At 63.7% G+C, this 21,438-nt stretch overlaps 1 protein-coding gene across 2 annotated transcripts; it reads right to left on the minus strand.

The window, feature by feature from the left end:
* Positions 1-621: 621 nt before the first annotated feature.
* Positions 622-17,105, minus strand: ZNF316 (zinc finger protein 316). Of its 2 annotated transcripts, XM_077140542.1 has the most exons (6): positions 17,086-17,105; positions 13,024-13,406; positions 12,661-12,791; positions 11,879-12,005; positions 11,322-11,435; positions 622-2,887 (listed from the first exon to the last, which is right to left on the minus strand). In XM_077140542.1, the coding sequence occupies exons 2-6, from the start codon at positions 13,376-13,378 to the stop codon at positions 636-638; spliced, it is 2,979 nt and encodes a 992-aa protein (XP_076996657.1). In that variant the 5' UTR covers positions 13,379-13,406; positions 17,086-17,105; the 3' UTR covers positions 622-635. The 2 variants fall into 2 exon arrangements, with proteins under 2 accessions (XP_076996657.1, XP_076996659.1); XM_077140544.1 differs by lacking the exon at positions 17,086-17,105 and having other exon boundaries at positions 13,024-16,704.
* Positions 17,106-21,438: the final 4,333 nt, after the last annotated feature.

The raw sequence follows: 21,438 nt of genomic DNA on the forward strand, positions 1-21,438 counted from the left end.
ATATCCACAGTCGGTCGTCACAATAAGGCTTCCCCAGGGTCACCTCCAACGCCCTGGAGAGAACCTCTCTCCGGGCTGCGCATTTCTCCACCCGTTGGGCCCACCCTGACGCCGCACCAGGCCCCGGGGTCCCCCACCCCGCAGCCGCGAGACGCTGACGCCCAAACCCCGACGCCAGCGCTGAGCCCCCTGGCCGCAAGGGCTTCCCCTCCCTCGCTGGAAAACCGGGGAACAAGCTCACAAACCACCTTCCCCCTCTGGCCACCCAAATCTCAATAGGGTCAAATAAATAACGCCGCCTGCCGCCCCCACCTCGCAGCGCAGAGCCCGGGCCGTGCAGGCCGTCGGGGGGCCACCGCCCGCCGCTCTCCCCTCCTCGGGTTCCCCGGCCGGCCCCACTCGCTGGCCAGCCCCGGGCACACCGAGCCCCTCTCTCCACGCCCGGGACAGAGGAAAGGTCGAGAACAGGGACAGGGCGGCCGAGAAAAAGGCACCGCACCCAGGCCCGGGCGCCTCAGGCCCCCGAGGCCAGGAAAGCAGGGGCCCCCCGCCCAGCGGCCTGCGCCCGGGCCACCCAGGGGAGGAGCCGGTCGGCCCGCGGGCTGCGCCTCCGTCGGCCTCGGCACCCGGGGCCCTCACATGATGGTCTCCTCGAAGGCGCCCGAGGGCCCCGGGAAGGCGGCCGGCCGCTCCGAGCCGAAGCTCGTGCCGCCCGCGAACTCCAGCAGGGTGCCGCCGCGGTCGCCCGCCCCGACTCCCGTGCTCGGGCCCGCCGGCCCCGGACCCTTGGTGGGCGCCTCGGCCTTGGGCGCGGGGGCGGCGGCCCCGGGCGCGCCGCGGTGCGTCTTCATGTGGGTGAGCAGGTGCGAGCTCTGCGAGAAGCGGCGGCCGCAGTTGGCGCAGGCGTAGGGCCGCTCGCCCGTGTGCGTGCGCTGGTGCGTGACCAGCACCGAGCGCTGCGAGAATCGCTTGCCGCACTCGGGGCACGGGAAGGGCCGCTCGCCGGTGTGGCCGCGCCGGTGCTTGGCCAGGTTGGAGCGCTGCGCAAAGCCGCGGCCGCAGTCGGCGCAGCGGAAGGGCTTCTCGCCCGTGTGCGTGCGCCGGTGCCGCTTGAAGTCCGAGCTGTGGCCGAAACCCTTGCCGCAGTCGGGGCAGCGGTGCGGCTTCTCCTCGGCGTGCGCCCACTGGTGCCGCGTCAGCGCCGCGCTCTGCCCGAAGCGGCGGCCGCACTCGCCACACGCGTAGGGCCGCTCGCCCGTGTGCGCGCGCCCGTGCGCCGTCAGGTGCGCGCGCCGGCTGAAGCCCGCGCCGCACACACCGCACACAAAGGGCTTCTCGCCGGTGTGGCCGCGCACGTGCGCCGCCAGGTGCGAGCCGCGGGCGAAGCGCGCGCCGCACTCGGGGCACGGGAAGGGCCGCTCGCCGGTGTGTGTGCGCCGGTGGCGCGCCAGGTGCGAGCCGTAGACGAAGCTCTTGCCGCAGTCTGCGCAGCGGTGCGGCCGCTCGCCCGCGTGGTAGCGCTGGTGCTTGGCCAGCGCCGCGCGGCGCCCGAACGTCTTGCCGCAGTCGGAGCAGATCCACGGGCTCTCCTCCTCGGCCAGAGCGGCTGGCGCCGGCTCGGCCAGCAGTCCCCCGACGGCGGGCCCGAACGGAGGCCGCAGGCCGCCGCCGCCACCGAAAGGGTCGCAGGCCAGTCCCGCGCCCTCCACCAGCGAGAGCGGGCCCCCCAGGGCTCCCGGCAGGGGCCGCCCGTCGGCCGGCAAGCGCTCCCCGAAGTCCGGGAGGCCCAGGAGTGGGAAACTGTCCGGGTGCAGCCAGGCCTTGGGGTGCATGGGGAAGTGGAAGCCGAGTGGGTGGGAGGACGGGCCCTCGCCCTCGCCCAGGCCGTTGCCCAGCTCCGGGGGCCGCCGGGCCGGCTCGGGCTCCTCCTTACTCGCGGGGCTGGACTGCTCCTCAGTCGCCGCCGCCTCGCCCGCCTCGCCTTCCACGTCGGCTTCGGGCCCTTCGGGTTCCGCCTCGGGCTCCTCGGGCTCCCGCCGCGGGCCGTCGCCACCGGGCTCCCCGCAGCAGCCGCCGCCGCGCCGGTGGCGCTGGAAGTCGGCGCGCAGGCGGAAGGCCTGGCCGCAGTCGGGGCAGCAGTGCGGCCGGTCCGCGGTGTGCACGGCCTGGTGCCGGGCGAGCGCCGAGCTCTGGCTGAAGCTGCGGCCGCAGTGCGGGCACGGGTAGGGCCGCTCGCCCGTGTGCGTGCGCTGGTGCGTCACGAGGTAGGAGCGGCGGCCGAAGCCCGCGCCGCAGAAGGCGCAGCGGTAGGGCCGTTCGCCGGTGTGGATGCGCCGGTGAGTCACCAGGTGCGACTTGTAGACGAAGCGCTTGCCGCAGTCGGGGCACGGGAAGGGCTTCTCGCCGGTGTGCGTGCGCTGGTGGATGGCCAGGTGCGAGCGGTACACGAAGCCCTTGCCGCACTCGTCGCAGCCGAAGGGCTTGACCGCGGCGTGGTAGCGCTGGTGCTTGGCCAGCCGCGACCGGTGCGGGAACACCTTGCCGCACACGTCACACGTGGTCTCGGGCCGGCCGGCCGGGGCGGCCACGGCGGCAGGGAAGGCCCAGGGCGCCAACACGTTCGCGCCGGGGTCCCCGCCGGCCAGGAAGGGCTTCGTCTCGGCGCCTTCGGCCAGGCCCCCGAGGCCGCCCGGGTCGGCCCCCCACCCCTCCGGGATCTGCGCCGAGTCCGAGTCGTCGGGGCCCCACGTGCCCGGCACGTCCCCCACGCCGTAGGCCGCCGACCACAGTCCGGGGGGCTCGTTCTCCTCCTCGGCCACCTCGGCCAGGAAGTCTTCGTCGTCTTCTTCCTCGTGGTCCTCCATGTCGTCGGCCCAGAGCCAGGCCCCTGGGGAGGAGGCCGGGAGGGAGAGGTGAGGCAGACGCGGGGCCCGGGCACCTTGCGGGCTGTCCCCGAGAAACGCGGCGCCCCCAGCCCGCCAGCCTTGCACACCTGCCGCAGGGGCAGTCAGGCTGCAGCCGCCCCCACACCCGCCAGCTAGAGCCCAGGAAGGTGCGCAAGGGTATCCCTCAGAGGCCAGGGTCCCTTTCCTTTTGGTCTTCCCTCCAACACGGCCACGCATGGTGACACTCTACAAGCTGCGGGGCTTCTTTGCAAGTCCCTATACCCGGAAAAATAGAACGAGGCCCAGGAACCATTTTCTCCCAAAGCCCCTCGTCTCCTGGAGAACATCAAGTGGCTGGCCTGCTTGTCCGCTCCCCCCCCTTCCGTGGAGACCCTTGCTAAGCATCCCTCCCTCGGGGTCTTCCCCACCAGTCCCGGGCCTTCCAGCAGCCAAGGGTCTTGCTCTCCCTTCACACCAGGCCCGGAAACAGGAGACCCTCTGCCCTCACCCCCATCGGCCATGTGTATAGGCCCCATTGGCTTGGCTCCCTTTGTGAACCGGTTCCCAGTCTGCTAAGACCATGGGAGAACCGTGAGCACCCTCCCACCACCAAACCCAAGGATCACCTCCAGTTTCTCCTGTTCTGTCCCTCAGAACAGGAGCTTCATCCCTGCCCCCGCCCCCACCTGCCCCCTCCAAGGGGACTGTGCAGGCAGCACAGAGAAAGAGGCAGGTCCAGGGTTCCCTCATTTGGGGGTGCTGACCTGCCTGCCATTCTGGTGCACCTGGCAGGGAACTGACCAAGTCACCCAGGGAACCTGGGGGAAATGCCTGTTCCAAGGCACCTGCACACTTGGTCCTTGGTCCCGTGTGCACCACATGCTGTGTCCGTGGAGACCCAGCACCTGGAAGGGCCCCGTGAGTAGGCTGAGGTCCCCTCCCCTGCCATCAATGCCCTGGCTGGTGCCAGCCACAGCGGGCTAGGCAACCTGGACCCCGTGTCCTACCCTTAAGGCTGCCGGCCTCAGCATAGCTGCTGCTCTAGGTCAAGTGGGGGACCCCCCCCCAGGGCTAAGTGAGATAAAGCCACACAGACCCGCAGGCACCACCTCAGCTGGTCTTAAAACACGTCTCGGAGAAAAGGATAAGAAAATGGGTTTATTTTTTCATGCTTTGCAATTTTAAGTTTCCTATAATTAGTAATAAGATGCTATTATAGTACAAAATAGGCTTTAAGTTAAAGAAAACATTTCCCCGTTATTAAGCTGAGCGCCTTCCAACTTTCCCCATGGCTGTGAATGAACAAGGTGACATGGCCGTACCCTCGTGAGTAGTAACTCTCCCCAAATCTGGGAAGGCTGGCGTGCCCCTAAAGGGCAGAGAGGGGTTGGTGGGGGCAGGGGCAGTCTGGGCTGTGGCAGGGATCATCAGCTGGGAATTGCATGAGTCTCAAAAGGATTTTACCTTCAGACTGTTCAGGGTCCCTTGAGTAGTTTTGAGAGAGTCCTGAATGCAGGGAAATCCAAACTGAGGATCAAGTACCTGTCCTTGTGGAGTGTGTCTGACACCTCAAGACCTTGCTAGGGAACAATGAACAGTTCCTGAATAAATAAGCCTCTGAACACTGGGTGCCCAGGTCAGACAGGTGCCCTCCAGCAGGCATCTTGGGCACCAAGGACAGGGCATGGAGGGAGTGGAGGGTGGCAAAGGGTCCCAAAGTCCCAAACCACATCTTTCCCCTCGAGCATCTGGGCAGTTGGAGAGTCATGTGGCTTGGGGGGACAGGGGGAGGGCAGACCCAATCCTGAGGAGACTTGAGGGACCTCACGTGTGCTCCAGAGCTGGCATGGCAGCTTATCTAAGAACTGGACAACTGCAGGCAGTGCTGAAACGGCCGGCAGGGTGGGGGCGGGGGCAGCGCTGAACGCCAAGCATGGAGAGTTCCTGTGGTTGGGTCTCAGTCAGGACTCTTCGGCAGTAGCAGGGGAGGACCCCAGAGGAGGCCAGCCTTCCTTCCCTTCTCTCCTGCTCAAAGCAGCCCAGGGGTTGGAGGTCCTGGCCCTGGGGTCTTAGTGGGAAGGATGCAGGGCTCCAAGCGAGCCAGCTGCTCTCAGATCCACAGCCCTGCTCTGCATCCAAGGGAGTGACCCACCAGGTCCTTCCCCAGCCAGGGGTGGACATACGGTCTGACAAGGAGCAGCTGGGGAGCAGGCACTCACAGGACATGGCCCAGAGGTCCGCACCCCACAGAGGAACCTACCCCCAAGGGGACAGGGGAGGTGAGTGGACCTGGGGGGCAGGGAGCCGGCACTGCACTTCCCTTGGGCCACCTGGTCCTGAGGATCCTCACCTTGGCGATGACCTGCTAGGCCTTGGGAGATGCTGAGTGACCACATGGGTTTACAGAAACAAGCAGATCAGGGGCTCAGAGTCAGCCATTTCTGGGGCGGGAGAACCAAACAGGGCCATGGGGACACTTTGACAGCTCATGTTCTAAGCTGGGGACAGGGTGAGACCCTGGTTCAGCATAGGTCTCTGGCCCTCCGTGACGGGGCAGGTGACAGGAGATGGCAGAGGGGGAGTCAAGAGAGGGAGGCCAGCCTCAGCAGGCCTGCAGCAAAGGGCGGAGAGAGACCCAGGGCCAGGGCAGTGATCGTGAAGAGGCTCTTCCGCTTCCCACCAAATGCCCCTTGCTGGCCACAGAAGCCTCAGGGGGCGAGCGAGGTTCCTGGTGCTGACAGTCTTTATTGGTTTCCCCTTCAAATCCTACGGGTGGGGTTCCCCATTTGAATTCACTACTCCACTCTGCTCCCCCAAGGGTAAACTTTCCCCCGCTGTACCTGCCAGCTTTCCCTTACTCCTGAGCCCCAGGTCTGCTCATCTTGCACCTCCTCAGCTTTACCTTAACTACACGGACTCTGCATCCTAGTTCTACCACTTTGTGCCCAGAGGCCTTGGGCAAGTCATTTAACTTGTTTCCCCATCTGCAAAACGGGTTTGTAACAGCACCTACCTTGTGGGACTGCTGTCAGGATTAAATAAAATCATAGCCGTGCGTGCGCGCACACAACAGTGCTTACAGGAGCATTTGCATTATCTTCAGGGTGGGGGCACCCCGTGGCCAGGAGTCACTGCAGATTCCCCAGGGTCCCCATGGCTTGTCTTTGCTGTTCCTCTCCTGCCACCACGCACGCCATGATCACAGCTGCCACTAAGGCCCACTGTCCCTCTCTCTGAGGCTGCCCGGGTCTCCAACCCCAAAGGGGACACCAACCAGCTCCGTGCCTTGGGCTGGCCAGTTCGTCTCTCTGAGGCCATCCCCCTGACTGTTGAGGAGAGGGAGAGGGAGGAGAAGGTGGCCCCCCCAAACAAAAATCACAGGGTTTACCTGCATGCAGCAGACCCTGGAGCCCCGGCCCCCTGTCGGCACCTGGCTATCCTAACTAGGGCTGGCATTTCCAGGCTGACCAGAGCCTGTGGGCAGAGCCCCCCCACCCCCACCCCCTGTAGTTCGTGACCACCCAGGAAGCAAGGAGACCCTGGGGAAGGTGGTGTGGCAGGACCTGACCCACTGCCATACCCAGGCTGCCAAGGAAGTGGGAGCAAGGCCACCCTGGGAATCGGAGCTGTGGGTCTCAGCACCTCTCGCCTGAGCAGCCGGGCCCTGTGTGGGCACCTGGGGACCTGCCTCCAGCCTTACTGGGGTCATGTGATCAGTCAGTGGTGCCACCTGCTTCCAGGCCTGGGGACGCTGCCCGCCCTCCTCATGCTGCCTCCCTCCTGTGGGCCCTCTCTGCCACGCTTTGGCTGCTCGTTCTGCTGCTCATGCCAAGCCCCACATGAGGACCTAAGCTCCTGCCCCACACCAGAAGGGCCAGTGTGGTCCGGGGCGTCCATGGTCCCCTCAGGGCAGGGAGGTGAGGGCAGGAGGTGCTCCCAGGAGGAGGGCCGAGGCCTGCTGGAGGCCCAGGCCAGGTGGGGGTGGGGGGGTAGGGGTGCCAGCTGCACAGCTGCCCCTCAGCTCCTCCTCCCTGGGACCCCCGGCTGTGCCTCCCAGCTACTGGCCTCCGTCTTCCTTCGCCTTGGCTGGGTGTTGACCTCATCCTGCTTTTATCTTCAGCTTGGATGTTATCTTTCCCCTTCCCTGTGCGACTTCGCAGCTGATCCAACCCTGTGCTCCATTTCCCTCCCCCTCTTCCCTCTGGGAGGAGGGCAGCCATCAGACAAGTCCCTCTAGAAGCTGACCTCATGGTCCTGGCTGGCACCCCCAGGGCTGCTGCTCACCCACCAAGCCCACTGAGTCCCGGCCTGCCAGACTGCACTGGGCACCAGGGACAGCGAGGGACACAGCACAGGACAGCCCCACACAGCCTGAACCGGTCGCACCCGAGCAGGGCACTGAAGGCGGGCACTCAGATGCAGTGGGACAGAGTTCCCAGGAGGCCCCTGGGGAGACTTCCAGGCCTCAAGACAGGTGAGGGCTGGACCCCAGGACAGGTATGGAGGTGGGCCTCAGGTTCTGTTCTGAAGACTCGAGGGTAAGGCAGGTGGGTGAGGAAGGCACATGGAGCAGGGCCTGTGGCCAGGCCCCCCAGGTGCCAGGGGCTGCAGGAGGGAGACTAGTGGGGCAGCAGTTCCACTTCAGACCACGTCCAGTGTGGGCCACCCGTCAGCTCCCATGTGGAGATGCCCAGTGGGGGGCCTCGAGAGGGACAGCCTGGGACCAGGCAAACACAGCACCCATGGCAGTACAGGAGAGGCCCTAAGAGTGGACCCTAGGCCAGCAGGAGGGGGCAGGTGGAGAAGGCCGGGGAGACGGCAGGAAAGCCGGGTGGTGGTGTCCTGGGGACAGGGGACTGGCTTGGGGAGCAGAGGCACCGGCCCCACAAGGACGTGCTGTCTGAACATCAGCCAAGGCACAGGTAGCAGCCCAAGGGCCTGCAGCCACCCCCTATACGCAGTTCTCGGCTCCAGGGCAGATCTGGAACAGGCTGGAAGTGGGGTTCACCCAGGGGCGGGGTTCACCCAGGGACAGGGTTCTCCAGAGGACAGCACTGGGCTCGCACAGGAGGGAGGGACCTGCAGTCTCAGCCAGGTGAGGACAGCAGAGGCAGAAGAGGTGAGGAAAGAAGAGGTGAGGAAAGACGTGGCTTCCCAGGAAGTGCAGCCCAGCGGGGCACTAGGGTGGGGGTGCGAAGGCCTAAGTGGGAGGTGACGGCTAGATGAGTGGGAGAAAGTGGCCAGGGCCCATGCTTTGTGTGTGCGTGGGCCAATGTGTCAAGAAACACAAGCGAGGCCTTCAGAACACACTCGTGTCTCAGACCCAGGGACCATCACGCTCAGAACAGTTAGCATCTGTCCTGCAGAACTGGCAATTCCCAGCTCTCGACCAAACAGATCCAATGAAGGGAAACAAAGGGAGGCCATTAGCCAGCAGTTAGGAAGTCCTCAGGTGACCTTCTCCGCCCAAGCCAGCCCAGGACACACCTAAGGCTATGCCCACAGTGAGTTCCAGCCCCGACTGGCCCCAGGGTAGACAGAGGGCATGGTCCAGCTGGCCAGCCCCTCTGGGGGCTCTCAAACCCCAGCCATTCTCTCAGACCACATGGCACCCAGAGCAAAAGGGGGACCAACCAGACTTGAGCCTGCAAACAACCCTACCCCAGCTCCCTCCAAGAAGCACAGAGATGGAGTCACAGCCAAACCACGGAAACCTGTGTCCCTTGCACCTCTGTAAAGAGTGCATGCTAAGAACCTACATTTCTAAGACACTAAGAAAGTGTCACCAACATCACCAGCCAGAACCCTCCCAATTCTGAGCTCTGGAAGATTCCTCCTGGCCTTATGATGGAAGTGATGGAAAACGGAGACCTGCATCCCAACCCCGCCTTGGGCAGGTCACTCCACTATGTTAAAAGCCCCTTTCCTCATCGGCCAGGGGAGGTGAACCGTCCCTTCCCTGTAACCTCACAGGGCTGTCAGGAGGATAAAGGCGGTGCGAGTGGGAACCCTGGAGAGCATGCATGAAGGCATGATTGTATGGCCTGTTTTCATTTTCAAGCCCCCACCAACTGCTCCGAGTCCAGGCAGGCATGTGATCGGCACGTGACCTCCAGACATCCCAAGCTCACTTGCTGGCTGGTGTCATTCCAGCCCAAAGCCAAAGACACCAAGCAGGGGCGAGGCCCTCCACAGAGCTTTCTGCAACAGTGAGAATACCCACAGCCCCTCCAAAAGCACCTCAATAGAGCCCAGTGTCTACTGTCCTCAGGACGGGTTTGGTCAGACTTTGTTCTCTGGATGGATCAAGTGAGGCTCAGAGAGGAGGAAGAGGCCAGAGCTGGGCCCGAGGCTCTGCAGAAACCATGCCCCAATGACGGCCTTAGCACGCATTTCTCCAAACTTGCCTCTCCGGAGGCTGAGCTGCCCACCTGGGCAGAGCCACAGCCTGTGCGGAGGCCTGCCCTGGGGCTTCCACAGACAGCAAGGCTAAGGGGTCTTTTTCCAAGATGGCCAAAGACTAAAGCCTCTGAACATGAGGGCGGGCAGCATAGCACCCAGCACCAAAAGCCTGTAAGCTCCTGGTCTAGCCTCGGCTCCCGGCACCCAGCACTGACGGCCCACACGCTCCTGGTCTAGCCTTGGCTCACAGCACCGACGGCCGGCACGCTCCTGGTCTAGCCTCGGCTCACAGCACCGACGGCCCACACGCTCCTGGTCTAACCTGGGCCCCCGGCACCCAGCACCGACGGCCCGCATGGTCCTGGTCCAGTCTCGGCTCACAGCACCGACAGCCTGCATGCTCCTGGTCTAACCTGGGCCCCCGGCACCCAGCACTGACGGCCCGCATGGTCCTGGTCTAGTCTCGGCTCACAGCACTGACGGCCCGCACATGCCTGGTCTAGCCTCGGCTCACAGCACCGACAGCCTGCATGCTCCTGGTCTAACCTGGGCCCCCGGCACCCAGCACCGACGGCCCGCATGGTCCTGGTCTAGCCTCGGCTCCCGCCACTGACGGCCCGCACACGCCTGGTCTAGCCTCGGCTCACAGCACCGACAGCCCGCACGCGCCTGGTCTAGTCTCGGCTCACAGCACTGACGGCCCGCACACGCCTGGTCTAGCCTCGGCTCACAGCACCGACGGCCCGCACACGCCTGGTCTAGCCTCGGCTCACAGCACCGACGGCCCGCACACGCCTGGTCTAGCCTCGGCTCACAGCACCGACGGCCCGCACGCTCCTGGTCTAGCCTCGGCTCACAGCACCGACAGCCTGCATGCTCCTGGTCTAGCCTCAGCTCACAGCACTGACGGCCCGCACGCTCCTGGTCTAGCCTCGGCTCACAGCACCGACGGCCCGCACGCTCCTGGTCTAGCCTCGGCTCACAGCACCGACGGCCCGCACGCTCCTGGTCTAGCCTCGGCTCACAGCACCGACGGCCCGCACGCTCCTGGTCTAGCCTCAGCTCACAGCACCGACAGCCCGCACGCTCCTGGTCTAGCCTCGGCTCACAGCACCGACGGCCCGCACGCTCCTGGTCTAGCCTCGGCTCACAGCACCGACGGCCTGCATGCTCCTGGTCTAGCCTCAGCTCACAGCACCGACGGCCCGCACGCTCCTGGTCTAGCCTCAGCTCACAGCACCGACGGCCCGCACGCTCCTGGTCTAGCCTCGGCTCACAGCACTGACGGCCCGCACGCTCCTGGTCTAGCCTCAGCTCACAGCACCGACAGCCTGCATGCTCCTGGTCTAGCCTCGGCTCACAGCACCGACGGCCCGCACGCTCCTGGTCTAGCCTCGGCTCACAGCACCGACGGCCCGCACGCTCCTGGTCTAGCCTCGGCTCACAGCACCGACGGCCCGCACGCTCCTGGTCTAGCCTCAGCTCACAGCACCGACAGCCCGCACGCTCCTGGTCTAGCCTCGGCTCACAGCACCGACGGCCCGCACGCTCCTGGTCTAGCCTCGGCTCACAGCACCGACAGCCTGCATGCTCCTGGTCTAGCCTCAGCTCACAGCACCGACGGCCCGCACGCTCCTGGTCTAGCCTCAGCTCACAGCACCGACAGCCCGCACGCTCCTGGTCTAGCCTCGGCTCACAGCACTGACGGCCCGCACGCTCCTGGTCTAGCCTCAGCTCACAGCACTGACGGCCCGCACGTTCCTGGTCTAGCCTCGGCTCACAGCACTGACGGCCCGCACGTTCCTGGTCTAGCCTTGGCTCCAGGCCCACAACTCGACAACGTGTCCCTTGCTAACCAGGAAGACATTTCAAATCATGGGATCCAAGGAGGGGCCAGGGCACTGGACAAAGGGCCTCCGAGGATCATCCAGCCCTGGGGCGTCCCACAATGCCCAGCAGCCCGCAGTGCAGCCCTGAGGCCCGCGGTCAGGATGGGGTGAGCGGAAACCCCACGAGGTTCCCTCTCACGCTCACCTGTGTAGACGCCAGTGACAATGTCCCCCTCCTCAGGATGGGGACTATCTGGGACCCACGGATCTTCCCCTTGTTCCAGCCGGAAGATCAGATCGGGCTTGGGGATCGGGTATCCTGCCCAGGAAAGAAACAGACAGCAGCTGCGGGGCTGCTCCTGCCGGCGCCCCAGCCCGCACCCTGGGGCGCTGCCACCACTTGCTCCCCAGCCTCTCCATCCCCTCCAGGCCCATCACCCCACACCGCCGGCTTGGGGGCCCCATACCCCGTTCTCCCTTGGAGCCTCACCCCGATGGCCCCAGCTCCCCTCCTGCAGCCCTTCTGCACACACTCCACCTGCGGGGCCCACCTCCCTCCTGCTTCCCACCTGACTCCTCGGTCCTCGAGGCTTCTGGGGACACACAGCAGAGACCAGAGCTGGACACCAAAGGGTCCTGGCTCAGGGCGGGCCTCAGAACACCGATCCGGGGAGGGGGACTGGTTGTGGCTCCCCCTTCCCCAAGCCCCTGGGGCTCAAGAAGCACCCCTCTCGGGCAGCCCTGGGACGGGACGCCTCTTACCCAGGGACACCAGGATCCCATAGTTCTCCTGCATGACGTCCTTGTAGAGGCCCCGCTGGCCTGCGTCCAGCCTTTCCCACTCCTCCAAGGAGAAGTACACGGCCACGTCTTCAAAGGTCACCAGCCCCTGGAAAACCGAGAACCCTGGATGCTGCCCCACGCTGCCCCAGGCTAGACGCTGAGGAGCCTCCCCAGAGTGAGCAGTAGGAGAGGGCACCAGCCCAGCGTGCGGCCCACATGGGGCACCCACACCCCATTCCTAGGGCTGGGGGCTGCAGACGCCCAGCACGCCCCGGAAGGATTTTCCTGGCCTCGCAGAGGCCCAGCTCTCACTTCAGAGGTGAGAACTCGGGTTCGGACGCCTGGGCCCCCGCCTCACTGGGCCAGGATCCATCCCAGGTCCAAGGCCGCATGTGGGTACTGCAGCCACGGCGGCAGTGTGAAGGCCTGTCCTGGGTGGACCGTGGCACCAACGGGACTTGGGGTGGGCTGAGCAGGAAACCAGGCCCTGGGTGGGTCTTGGCCGTTGCAGGGAAGGGGCGCGGTCCAGAGTGTGGGGAGGGGCTCCGAAGTGACTGTGACTGCAGGCGAGGCGGTGACCACCAGGAAAGGAGACCCGGCACACCCCGTCAGCTTGGGGCTGGAGCCTTCCTTGTCCTCCTACAGCCCCACCTCTGAGCCCGGGGGTCACAGTCCCATAGCATCCACCAACGGGGCCCACGACAGCAGGAACCAGACCCTGCCCTGGTCAACTGAGCTCCAACCCAGACAGGGCAGCTCACCTGAGAGCCAGCTGCCAGGAAACCATCCTCAGTCTCCTCCTCCTCTACTTCCTCCTCCTCCTCCTCGTCTTCCTCCTCTTCCTCTTCCTCAAGGTCCTCATCCCTCGCTGGAACCCAGGAGGTCTGCGGGGCTGAGGGAAAGAGCTCTTAGGGGCCACCTGCCCTTTAGCCTCTGACCTTGGCTGACCTCTGCCCACCTGGCCAGCAGACCTGGGAGCTCTGAGCAACTCGGAGTCACAGCCTGGGCCCAGGTGCTCTGGCTCTGGCACCTCCCACTCAGGTTGGCACGGTCTCCTGCTGGCCCCCCCGCCCCAGCCACCCAAGCCCTGTGCTTCCTCCCCAGAGCTGCCTTCTTTTTCTTACCCTTCTCCTGAAGATCTGGGGGCTGGGCATCACCCCCAGGGTTAAGTCGCTCCCGGGTCCCCAACATGGGCCTCGGCTCCTCTGCCACCACCTCTGCCACATCCTCCTCGTCCAACTCTGCCTCCAGCTCCGTCGGCTCCGGCACCTGCTCCTCCACCTCTGCCTCCGCCGCATCCGCGTCCTCGTGCTCCACCACTATCTCCTCCTCCTCCTCCTCCTCCTCCATCTCCTCCACTGTGTCCCCCTTTTCTTCCTCCTCCTCCTCCTCCTCCTCAGGGGAAGCACATTCTACCCTGTCCTCCGCCCTCTCCAGCTGGGCGGCGGGGGAGCCAGGACGCGTGGGGAGTGCTGCCATCTCCTCGGGACACAGTCCTCAGCTCCACCTGAAACAGACGAGGCGCAGTGACAAGCCTGAGGCACCACCTCCCGATGCAGGCCCCCCCAGAGTGCTGTTCCCCACAGTATACAGACGAGGCAGAGAAGCTGCGGTAGAACTGGGGCTCCCCAAGACACTGTGTACCTAGAAGGCCTGCCCAGAGAGCGCCCCTCTCCCCGACCCCCAACTAGGGGTTCTCTGCTCCGTCCTGCTAGCAACCGCATGCCCGGGGCAGACAGATAACGGCAGGTCAGGCGGTTTCCCAATCTCTTCTGTGCAAGCACCATGGAGAGCATCACATCCGGGCAGCACCGCCCAGGATGGTCCCACGTTTAGCAGAAAGGGGAGAATGGAGCCTGCAGGGAACAGCTGTGGGTCATGCAGAACAGAGAGCCATCTGCCCCATGCCCGCATCCTGGAGGATGCTGCGGGAAATGCGTACTGACAGGTCCCTAGAGCACATGCAAAGCAGGACGGGCACGGGAAGGAGCCAGTAAAGCTTCCATGGTTTCCTGTGGTAGGAAAATGAAATGGGTGCCTCATTCCCACCACTTTGCAGGGCCTTTTCTGGGAAGCCCACAAGCCAGGCTCCTTCCCGCGAGACGCGGGATAGAAGAGGCCGAGTGGGGCACCCGGCTCCGGGAGGACACCGGAAGAAGCTCGGCACGCCCTGGAGTTCTGCACCACGGCTCCGTAGGCACAGCGAGAAAGCACTCCTTGGGGCGCCTCGAAGTGAGAACTTTGGGGGGTCAAGAGGGGTCTGAGAACTCCAAAAGCTGGGTGGCCAGAGTCCCAGCAGCTCTCAGGCTTCCCCCACGCCGCTGTCACAGTGCTTTGGGGAGCCCAGACCAGGGATACCAGCAGAGCCCCCCAGGGCAGGGCACAGTCCCCATTTAGATGAGTCCTTTCTGGTGTCAACCTAAGAATGGGTCCCTCCCCACGCACCCCAGGAGTGTGGCAGATCTGAACTGGGCCATTTCCACAGGAGCTCTCGGAGCTAAAAGTGAGCCAGACCCACTAAAAATACTCAGCAATCCCGGGTTGACGGTGAGAGACCCCGCAGGACCCAAAAATGCAGGGACACACAGGCAAGGGGGCCCACTCGGCACATCTGGCTACCCCGGGGGGATGGTGTCTGCCGGAGAACCCCCAAACAAGACTGAAGCTCCCCCCATAAGGACAGAGTCATGAGCACAGGTGAGACCACCGGGCACAGCGCTCTCCCCGCAATGAACTCACTGGTGTTCCCCACCCTTCCTGGGTAAGGGGGTGGGTTCACTCGCTGAACAACTCTCGGGCCATGGCCTTAAAACCGGCACCGCGGCCACTGGGACTCCCCAGGCGTGTATGCAGCCCCCACAGAGACTGCAGCCCGGGCAGGTGCACGTCTGGGCCTCAGGGGGTGAACCCCACTCAGCGTCCCCTGGAGACTTGTGTACCTGGCTCCATGGCTCTTTGGGCACGTGAAGGTGCCTGAGGGGTAGCAACTGTCACCCTGGCCACCTCCAGGCAGACGCAGCCCTGCCCAGCACCCCGGGCGCTGAGAATGCTTGGCACAGGTTTCCCAACCGCCACCCACCTCCTCGTGCCCAGAAGACAGCTCTTCTCACCCGGGCCCCAGGCTGCAAATTCAGGCTGAGCCCAGATGCCTGCCAAGCCAAGCCGTCTCCTGCCTGGCCACCACCCAGGGCAGCAACTCCACGCTCCCGAGGGCCAGGCCGCTCTACACAAGGCTCCAAGAGAAAGAAAACCTACGGCTTTGGAAGACAGTGGCCTCGTGCTCATCCTACCCCGGAGCCTTTGCTCGTGCCGTCCAGCTCCCTGGAACCCCTTCTCCCCTCTTCTCGCAGACCCTCCGGGGGCAGCTCCCCTGTGCCCACTGCCACTTGGGCCTCCCCACGTGGTTTATGTACTTATGGAGCTGTCTGCTGTCTCTCCAAGCACACGGTCATCAGCTCCAGGAGGGGGAGGCTCGTTTGCTCATTCCTGAACCCCACATACTGGATGCATAGTATTTACTGAAGAAATTATTCTTAAGTCTATGCCAGTGTGATGGACGTGGGCTTTTTAAAACTTGGTTCTTTAGCCCCACAGCCATGTTCCAGAGCAGACTGGCCATCGTAGGGGGTCCTCTAAGCCAGAACCCATATCAGAAGCATGGAAGAGACTCTGCCCCCAAAGAGGGCCACCAAGTAAAGTCCCTTTTCCCAAGAAATCCATCACTGGGGCCAACGCCGGGGAGGTCAGCAGCCACTCAGCAGACACCATCAGGGCCCAGCACAGCCCGACACCCCTGTCCTCCTAGAACACAGTGGTTTTAAAAACTGGACCTGAGGGACAAGTCACAGTGTATGTCCAGGCACCTCTGGCCCCAGGTTTTCTGCCTCCCCAGGCATGCTACCCCAGACCTGCTCCAATCTCTTTCTAGCCTGGTATCCCACCCAAGGCTCACTTCACTCACTTCTCCCTCGGCATCTGATCCCAGGTCAGATGCCAAAGGGGGGCCAGCAAGCAGCCTCATCAGTGTAAATTCTTGGTCATCCAGGACCCTCATTTCTGCTGGGTTCTGCACCCAAGAATACAGTACTGCAGACATTTAGAAGTGGGGGTGCCAAGGCACCCTCTAAGGGGAGAAGCGAAGAAGGCAAGGGCAGGAAGAGGTGGCGATGTTTGAAAAGTGTTAGAAAGTTTCCACAAAAGTCCCCAATCCAGGAAATCCCACCTAGAGGATTAGGGGAAGATGTGGGGGTGCACATGACTCTGGTTCCCTCTCCCTCAGGGGTGGCCCCACTCGGGCCGTTCAGATCTTCAACTCCTCTAAGAAGCACTCCTTCCCTAACCAAGGGCGAACCTCACTGTTTGCCCACAGCTCCCCGGCTCTCCCTGGTTAGCTCCCAGTGCAAGTTCATCTAGGGGAGCCCACCCAGCTCTTCCAGGGTAGCCCCTCACCACACTCGCCAGCTCTCTGAGGCTGCCAAGACTTGTTGAACCAAACCAAAGGCCAAGATCTCTCCACCAGCACTGCTCAGGGGCCTGATATAGCTGGTACCTGCACATCTCCCTTGGCCCTGCCCATCGGATTCTCGATTAAGCCCCAGCCAAACTCTGCTGCCACATGGGCAGCCCAGACCCCATCCAACCCCAGCAATACGGTCCCATGTGCCCCCCCGAGCCTCCGGGCCGGCGGAGAAAGCCTCAGCAGAAAGCAGCCCCCAGGGCCTCCATTTGCAGATAAGACTCAGACAAGGCCCCCAAGGTCACCAGGCAAGCTCCGGCAGGCCGGACCCACCCCCGTCCCTCCAGGAGGCTTATCGGGCCTCCCCACGCCCCACCTCCCTCAGAGGCCCTGGCCGTGACAGCCCCTCCCGGATGGGTGTGTCCCCGAGGCGGCCCCCGCCCCTCCTCCAGCCGAGGTGTCGCGCGCGTGCTCCTCCGCCCGCCCACTTCACGCTGCCCGCGGGGACGGGGCTGGGGGCAATCAGAGCCCGCCCTCCGCCCGCGAGCAGGCCCGGGCGTGGGAGCCGCCGCGGAAGGCCCGGCCTGTGGGCGGCTCCGGGCCGGCCCCGCCGCGCGCCGCCCCGGCCCCGCGGCCTTCCCGCGCCGGGCGTCGAGGGGCGGACGTCCGCACGCCTGCCCGCACCTGCCGCGCGCCCGCCCGCGCCCCGCTCGCCGCGCGCCCCACTCACCGCGCGTCCCGGGCCCGCCGAGCCGCGGGCGCACGCCGGGGCCGGGGCCGGGGCCGGGGCCGGGGCCTGGCGCGCGCGGTGGGCCCCGCGCTGCACAAAGTGACGGCCCCGAGCGGCGCGGCGGCGGCGGCGCGTGGGCACCGGAAGTGCCGCCGGCTCGGCCCCGCCCCGCTCGCGCCCCACGGGGGGGCATTTCCGGTCACGCGGGGTCGCCCAGGCGCCTCGTCCGGGAGCGTGGCAGCCGAGGGGGGCTGGAGGCGGCGCTGCGCGCTGGGCCCGGCCCTCGGCGCGCGGGGAGGGGTCCCGGGGCAGGAAGCGACCCCCGCGGGGGGCCCCGCCGCCCACCTCCAGCCTGGAGACCCCTCCCCGCTCGCCAGTGCCAACCCTGCCGCGCGAGCGCCCCCAGGCTCCGCCTCTCCGCGCATCCCGACGGGCCGCGCCTCCTGCAGCCAACCCGGGCTCCGGGCTCCGGGCCCGCCCCGCACGCCCTCGGGGGGCCCTCCCCGGGCCCACGTCGCGGGAGGCGGGGACACCTGTCTGCCCCGCGTGCGCTCCGACGTCCCCCGGGGGGGGCGGTTAGGGAGCAGCTCCGGGACGTGGCCGGGGCCCCGGGGCCCAGCGCCCAGCTCGGCCAGACCAGACGGCTCTGCTTTTAAAGTCGCCTCTGGGGGCGTGGACAGCCGTGGCCGTGGCCGAGGCTCCAGGCTCAGGGGATCCGGTGGGCACCCGAAACCATGTGGAGCCTGAGGCGGGGGAGCCTCGCGGAGGAGGTTCAGGACCGTCGGATGGAAGGGACCAGGTCTCTGCAGAGGCAGGAGCCATAGGTGGCCGTGGGGGAAGGGGGAATTCAGGGGCCACCCGTACCCCTCCCCAGCCTGTCTGCATCCACGCCCAGCTGGGATCTGATGGCAAACCCCATCACCTGCGAGAGCCAGAGCCCCTCTTTGGTCGGGCTGCCGCCTTAGGCAGGAAGGTGCGGCTGCTTCCCGGTGCCTGCAGGCTTCTTCCATTATCCTCTCTACTTTTCGGTAGTACCCCCCACCCACCCACGTTAGACCCTCTAGCTGTGGCCTGGAGGTTCCCAGCTGCTGGAATAATAAGCCCAGCCCGCCAGACCCGCAGGCACAGTGAGGTCACAGGCCTCTGTCCAGCACCCTGCCCTCCCAGCCCCAAGTACCCCGCTGCCTGCTCCCGGGCCTAAGCGGCCCCTCAGCATGATTGTTTGGCATTTGATGTTTTTAACATTTTCAAAACTTAGAGACCTGCTCATGTAAAACTTGGAAACTCAGTTCACTGCTTTTCCCAATGGAATGGGCTCAGCCCCATTGGGTGAGACCGAGCTCTGCAGACCTGCCTGCCTCCATCCCCACCCCCCTCCCCCTGATCCTCCTCATCCTGTCCTGTGGGTATTCAGCTTGGCCCTCCACCCCCCTCCCCAAAGCCCTCCTCTCGGTGGCCTCCGGGAGGCTCTCCTTCCTTCAGCCCCAGGACAGGCAGAGCACAGAGTGAGGCAGTCCTGTGAAGCCACCACTGTCCACCACGTGTCCCAGGTCAAAACCAGGCCCCCACCCCTCGCCCCAGCAAGGCCTGCTCAGGTGGACCACCCATGATTCCACAGAGCCGCTTGCCAGGAGGCTGAGCATTGCGTTTATTTTACCATCAAATCAATCTAAACGCCCCACCCTCCAACCCACCAGACCCCTTTTCCCCCAGCCTTGGGCTGACTAAGCCTTGGCACATAACGCTCCCCCAGGCTGCCAACATCCATGTCCCTTCTTGGGACACGCTAGGCTCTCTGCTGGGCCTCGCAGGCGCGCACCTGTCCTGGAGCATTCTGGCCCCTCGGGGCTGGCTATGCCAGGTGCTATAGGGCACTGCCTGGGCCATCCTCTCTCTACTGCAGGTTCCAGCCCAGCCCTTGGTGCCACCACGGCTCCCTGAGGTTCTGGTGCCGCGACGAACGGGAGAACACTGTGCGCCCTGCTGGTTGACTTTTGTGGGTCTCATCTCACTGTCCCAGCCAAGTCCTGAACAGGGGTCCTCCCTAGTCACCGCTTCCTGTGGGTTCTCAGGGGCCTCAGTGGCTCCCCTCACGCACTATTACACCAGCAGCCTTGTCCCTGGACTCCCAGCTTTGCACACCCCTGACACTTGCATGAGTATGCACACAGACACGCACACACTTTTCCTTCATTTTCAGCAGGGACTCTTTTTTTTTTTTACTGTAATTTTATTGAGGTATGTATTCATTTACCATATAATCATCCACATTGTACAATCTGTGGGTCACAGTATTATCATAACTGATTAAAAAATTTTTTTTATTATTTTAAACATAACAACATACAAACACAAACATTTTTACCATATGATCATTCCATTCTTGTTATAGAAACAGTAACTCACAGTTATCATCACATAGTTGTATATTCATTGCCACGATCATCTCTCAGAACATTTGCATCAATCCAGGAAAAGAAATAAAAAGAAAAAAGAAAAAAATTCATACATATCATACCCCGTCCCCCTCCCCCTCCCCAGCATTTCAATCTACTAAATTTATTTTAACATTTGTTCCCTCTGTTATTTATTTTTAATCCATTGTTTTACTCGTCTGTTGATAACGTAGATAAAAGGAGTATCAGACACGAGGTTTTCACAATCACGCAGTCACATTGTGAAAGCTGTATCATTATACAATCATCTTCAAGAAACATAGCTACTGGAACACAGCTCTACACTTTCAGGCAGTTCCCTCCAGCCTCTCCATTATGTATTGACTAACAAGGTGATTATCTATTTAATGCATAAGAACAACCTCCAGGATAACCTCTTGACTGTGTTTGGAATCTCTCAGCCATTGACACTTTATTTTGTCTCACTGCGCTCTTCACCCTTTTGGTTGAGAAAGTTTTCTCAATCCCTTGAGTCTGGGTCTCAGCTCATTCTAGGTATTCTGTCCCACGTTGCCAGGAAGGTCCACACCCCTGGGAGTCATGTCCCACGTAGACAGGGGGAGGGTGGTGAGTTTGCTTCTTGTGTTGGCTGGAGAGAGAGGCCACATCTGAGCAACAAAAGAAGTTCTCCAGGGGTGACTCTTAGGCCTACTTTTAAGTGGGCTTAGCCTATCCTTTGCGGGGTTAAGTTTCATATGAACAAACCCCAAGATTGGGGGCTCAGCCTATAGCTTTGGTTGTCCCCACTGCTTGTGAGAATATCAGGAATTCTCCACATGGGAAAGTTGAATTTCCCCCTTTCTCGCCATTCCCCCAAGGGAAGTTTCAGCAGGGACTCCTGATTGCACTCCCCGATGATGCGTTTACACTCAGCTCCCATGCATCACACACCTGCCCTGCTCCCCACCCCATGCCCAGGGGACAGAACGGGGGGTGGGGGTGGGGGGCCAGGGACAGAAGTCAAACAGGAGCTGCCATGGCTCACCAGTTCCAAGAATCCTGTGCAGAGGGGGTGTGCCAACAGCTGTGGGGCAGGAGGGCTGCAGGGAGGGGCAGTGTTGGACGTCCCGGGCGTCCCCAGGGCTCTGTGGGCAGGTGGGGGTGGGTGGGTGGGCACCCGCGAGGGCAGCCTCGGCACCCAGCACGGCTCAGGCTCAGCGGCTGCTGTCAGCCGCGCGGAAATGCAGTTTGAGGTCATCGGACTCTCTGATGTGGGCTCTCAAAGCTTGAAATTGCAACCACTCCCGAGGCCATAGAGCCCCCAGTAACAACTGTAAACATAAGCAAGGTGTTGGCTGTGGGACTGGAATTTGGTGCATTTTTTTTTTTTAACATGCTAGGCTGGCATCCAGACATGCCCAAATCCTGCCCACGGCCCGCCTGTCCATGGGGGTCCCCGTGAGCAGGCCACCTGAGGAGCGTTGGGGAGAAGGAGCCCCATCCCACACCACCGACAGCTGCAAAAGCACGGGGGGCCCCCCATCCCCCACCTGGCGCAGGACCCCAGGCCTTCTGCCATCGTGACGTGGCCTGCGGAGGCAGGTGGGAGGAAAGAGGTGGCCCCGGGGCCAGGCCGGCGGGCCGTGAGCCCCCAGGAAGCAGGAAGCAGTCAGGACAAGAGAGACACGGCCCCCAGTGGGTCATGCTGCTCAGCCCAGGCCAGACTGACCCTGGGAGGGAAGCGGCTGTCCTCGCAGCCCCAGGGCCCAGCCAGCCCGCTGGTCTCTGGGGACAGGACCTTGGGGCCTGGAGCAGGGCAAGCCCTGAGGGCCTGACAGGGCGGGTAGCTGGGAGCAGAGGGCTGAGTGCCGACCGGGAGCTGGGGCAGGGAGGGCCCGGCCCCCTCCTGGACCAGGCGGCGGTTCAGTAGCGCCCTAAGGGTGTCCAGAGCCTGGGA

This window comes from Tamandua tetradactyla, chromosome 23 (genome assembly GCF_023851605.1).
Source record: "Tamandua tetradactyla isolate mTamTet1 chromosome 23, mTamTet1.pri, whole genome shotgun sequence".
NCBI classification, from domain to species: domain Eukaryota; kingdom Metazoa; phylum Chordata; class Mammalia; order Pilosa; family Myrmecophagidae; genus Tamandua; species Tamandua tetradactyla.

Excerpts from the sequence above, each read along its gene's own strand:
- ZNF316 (XM_077140542.1), bottom strand. The coding sequence starts at position 13,378 with ATGGCAGCACTCCCCACGCGTCCTGGCTCCCCCGCCGCCCAGCTGGAG. Across the intron at positions 12,792-13,023 it reads CCCAGATCTTCAGGAGAAGG|CCCCGCAGACCTCCTGGGTT; the intron begins GTAAGAAAAAGA and ends TCTTTCCCTCAG. Across the intron at positions 11,436-11,878 it reads TGGGATCCTGGTGTCCCTGG|GATACCCGATCCCCAAGCCC; the intron begins GTAAGAGGCGTC and ends TTTCCTGGGCAG.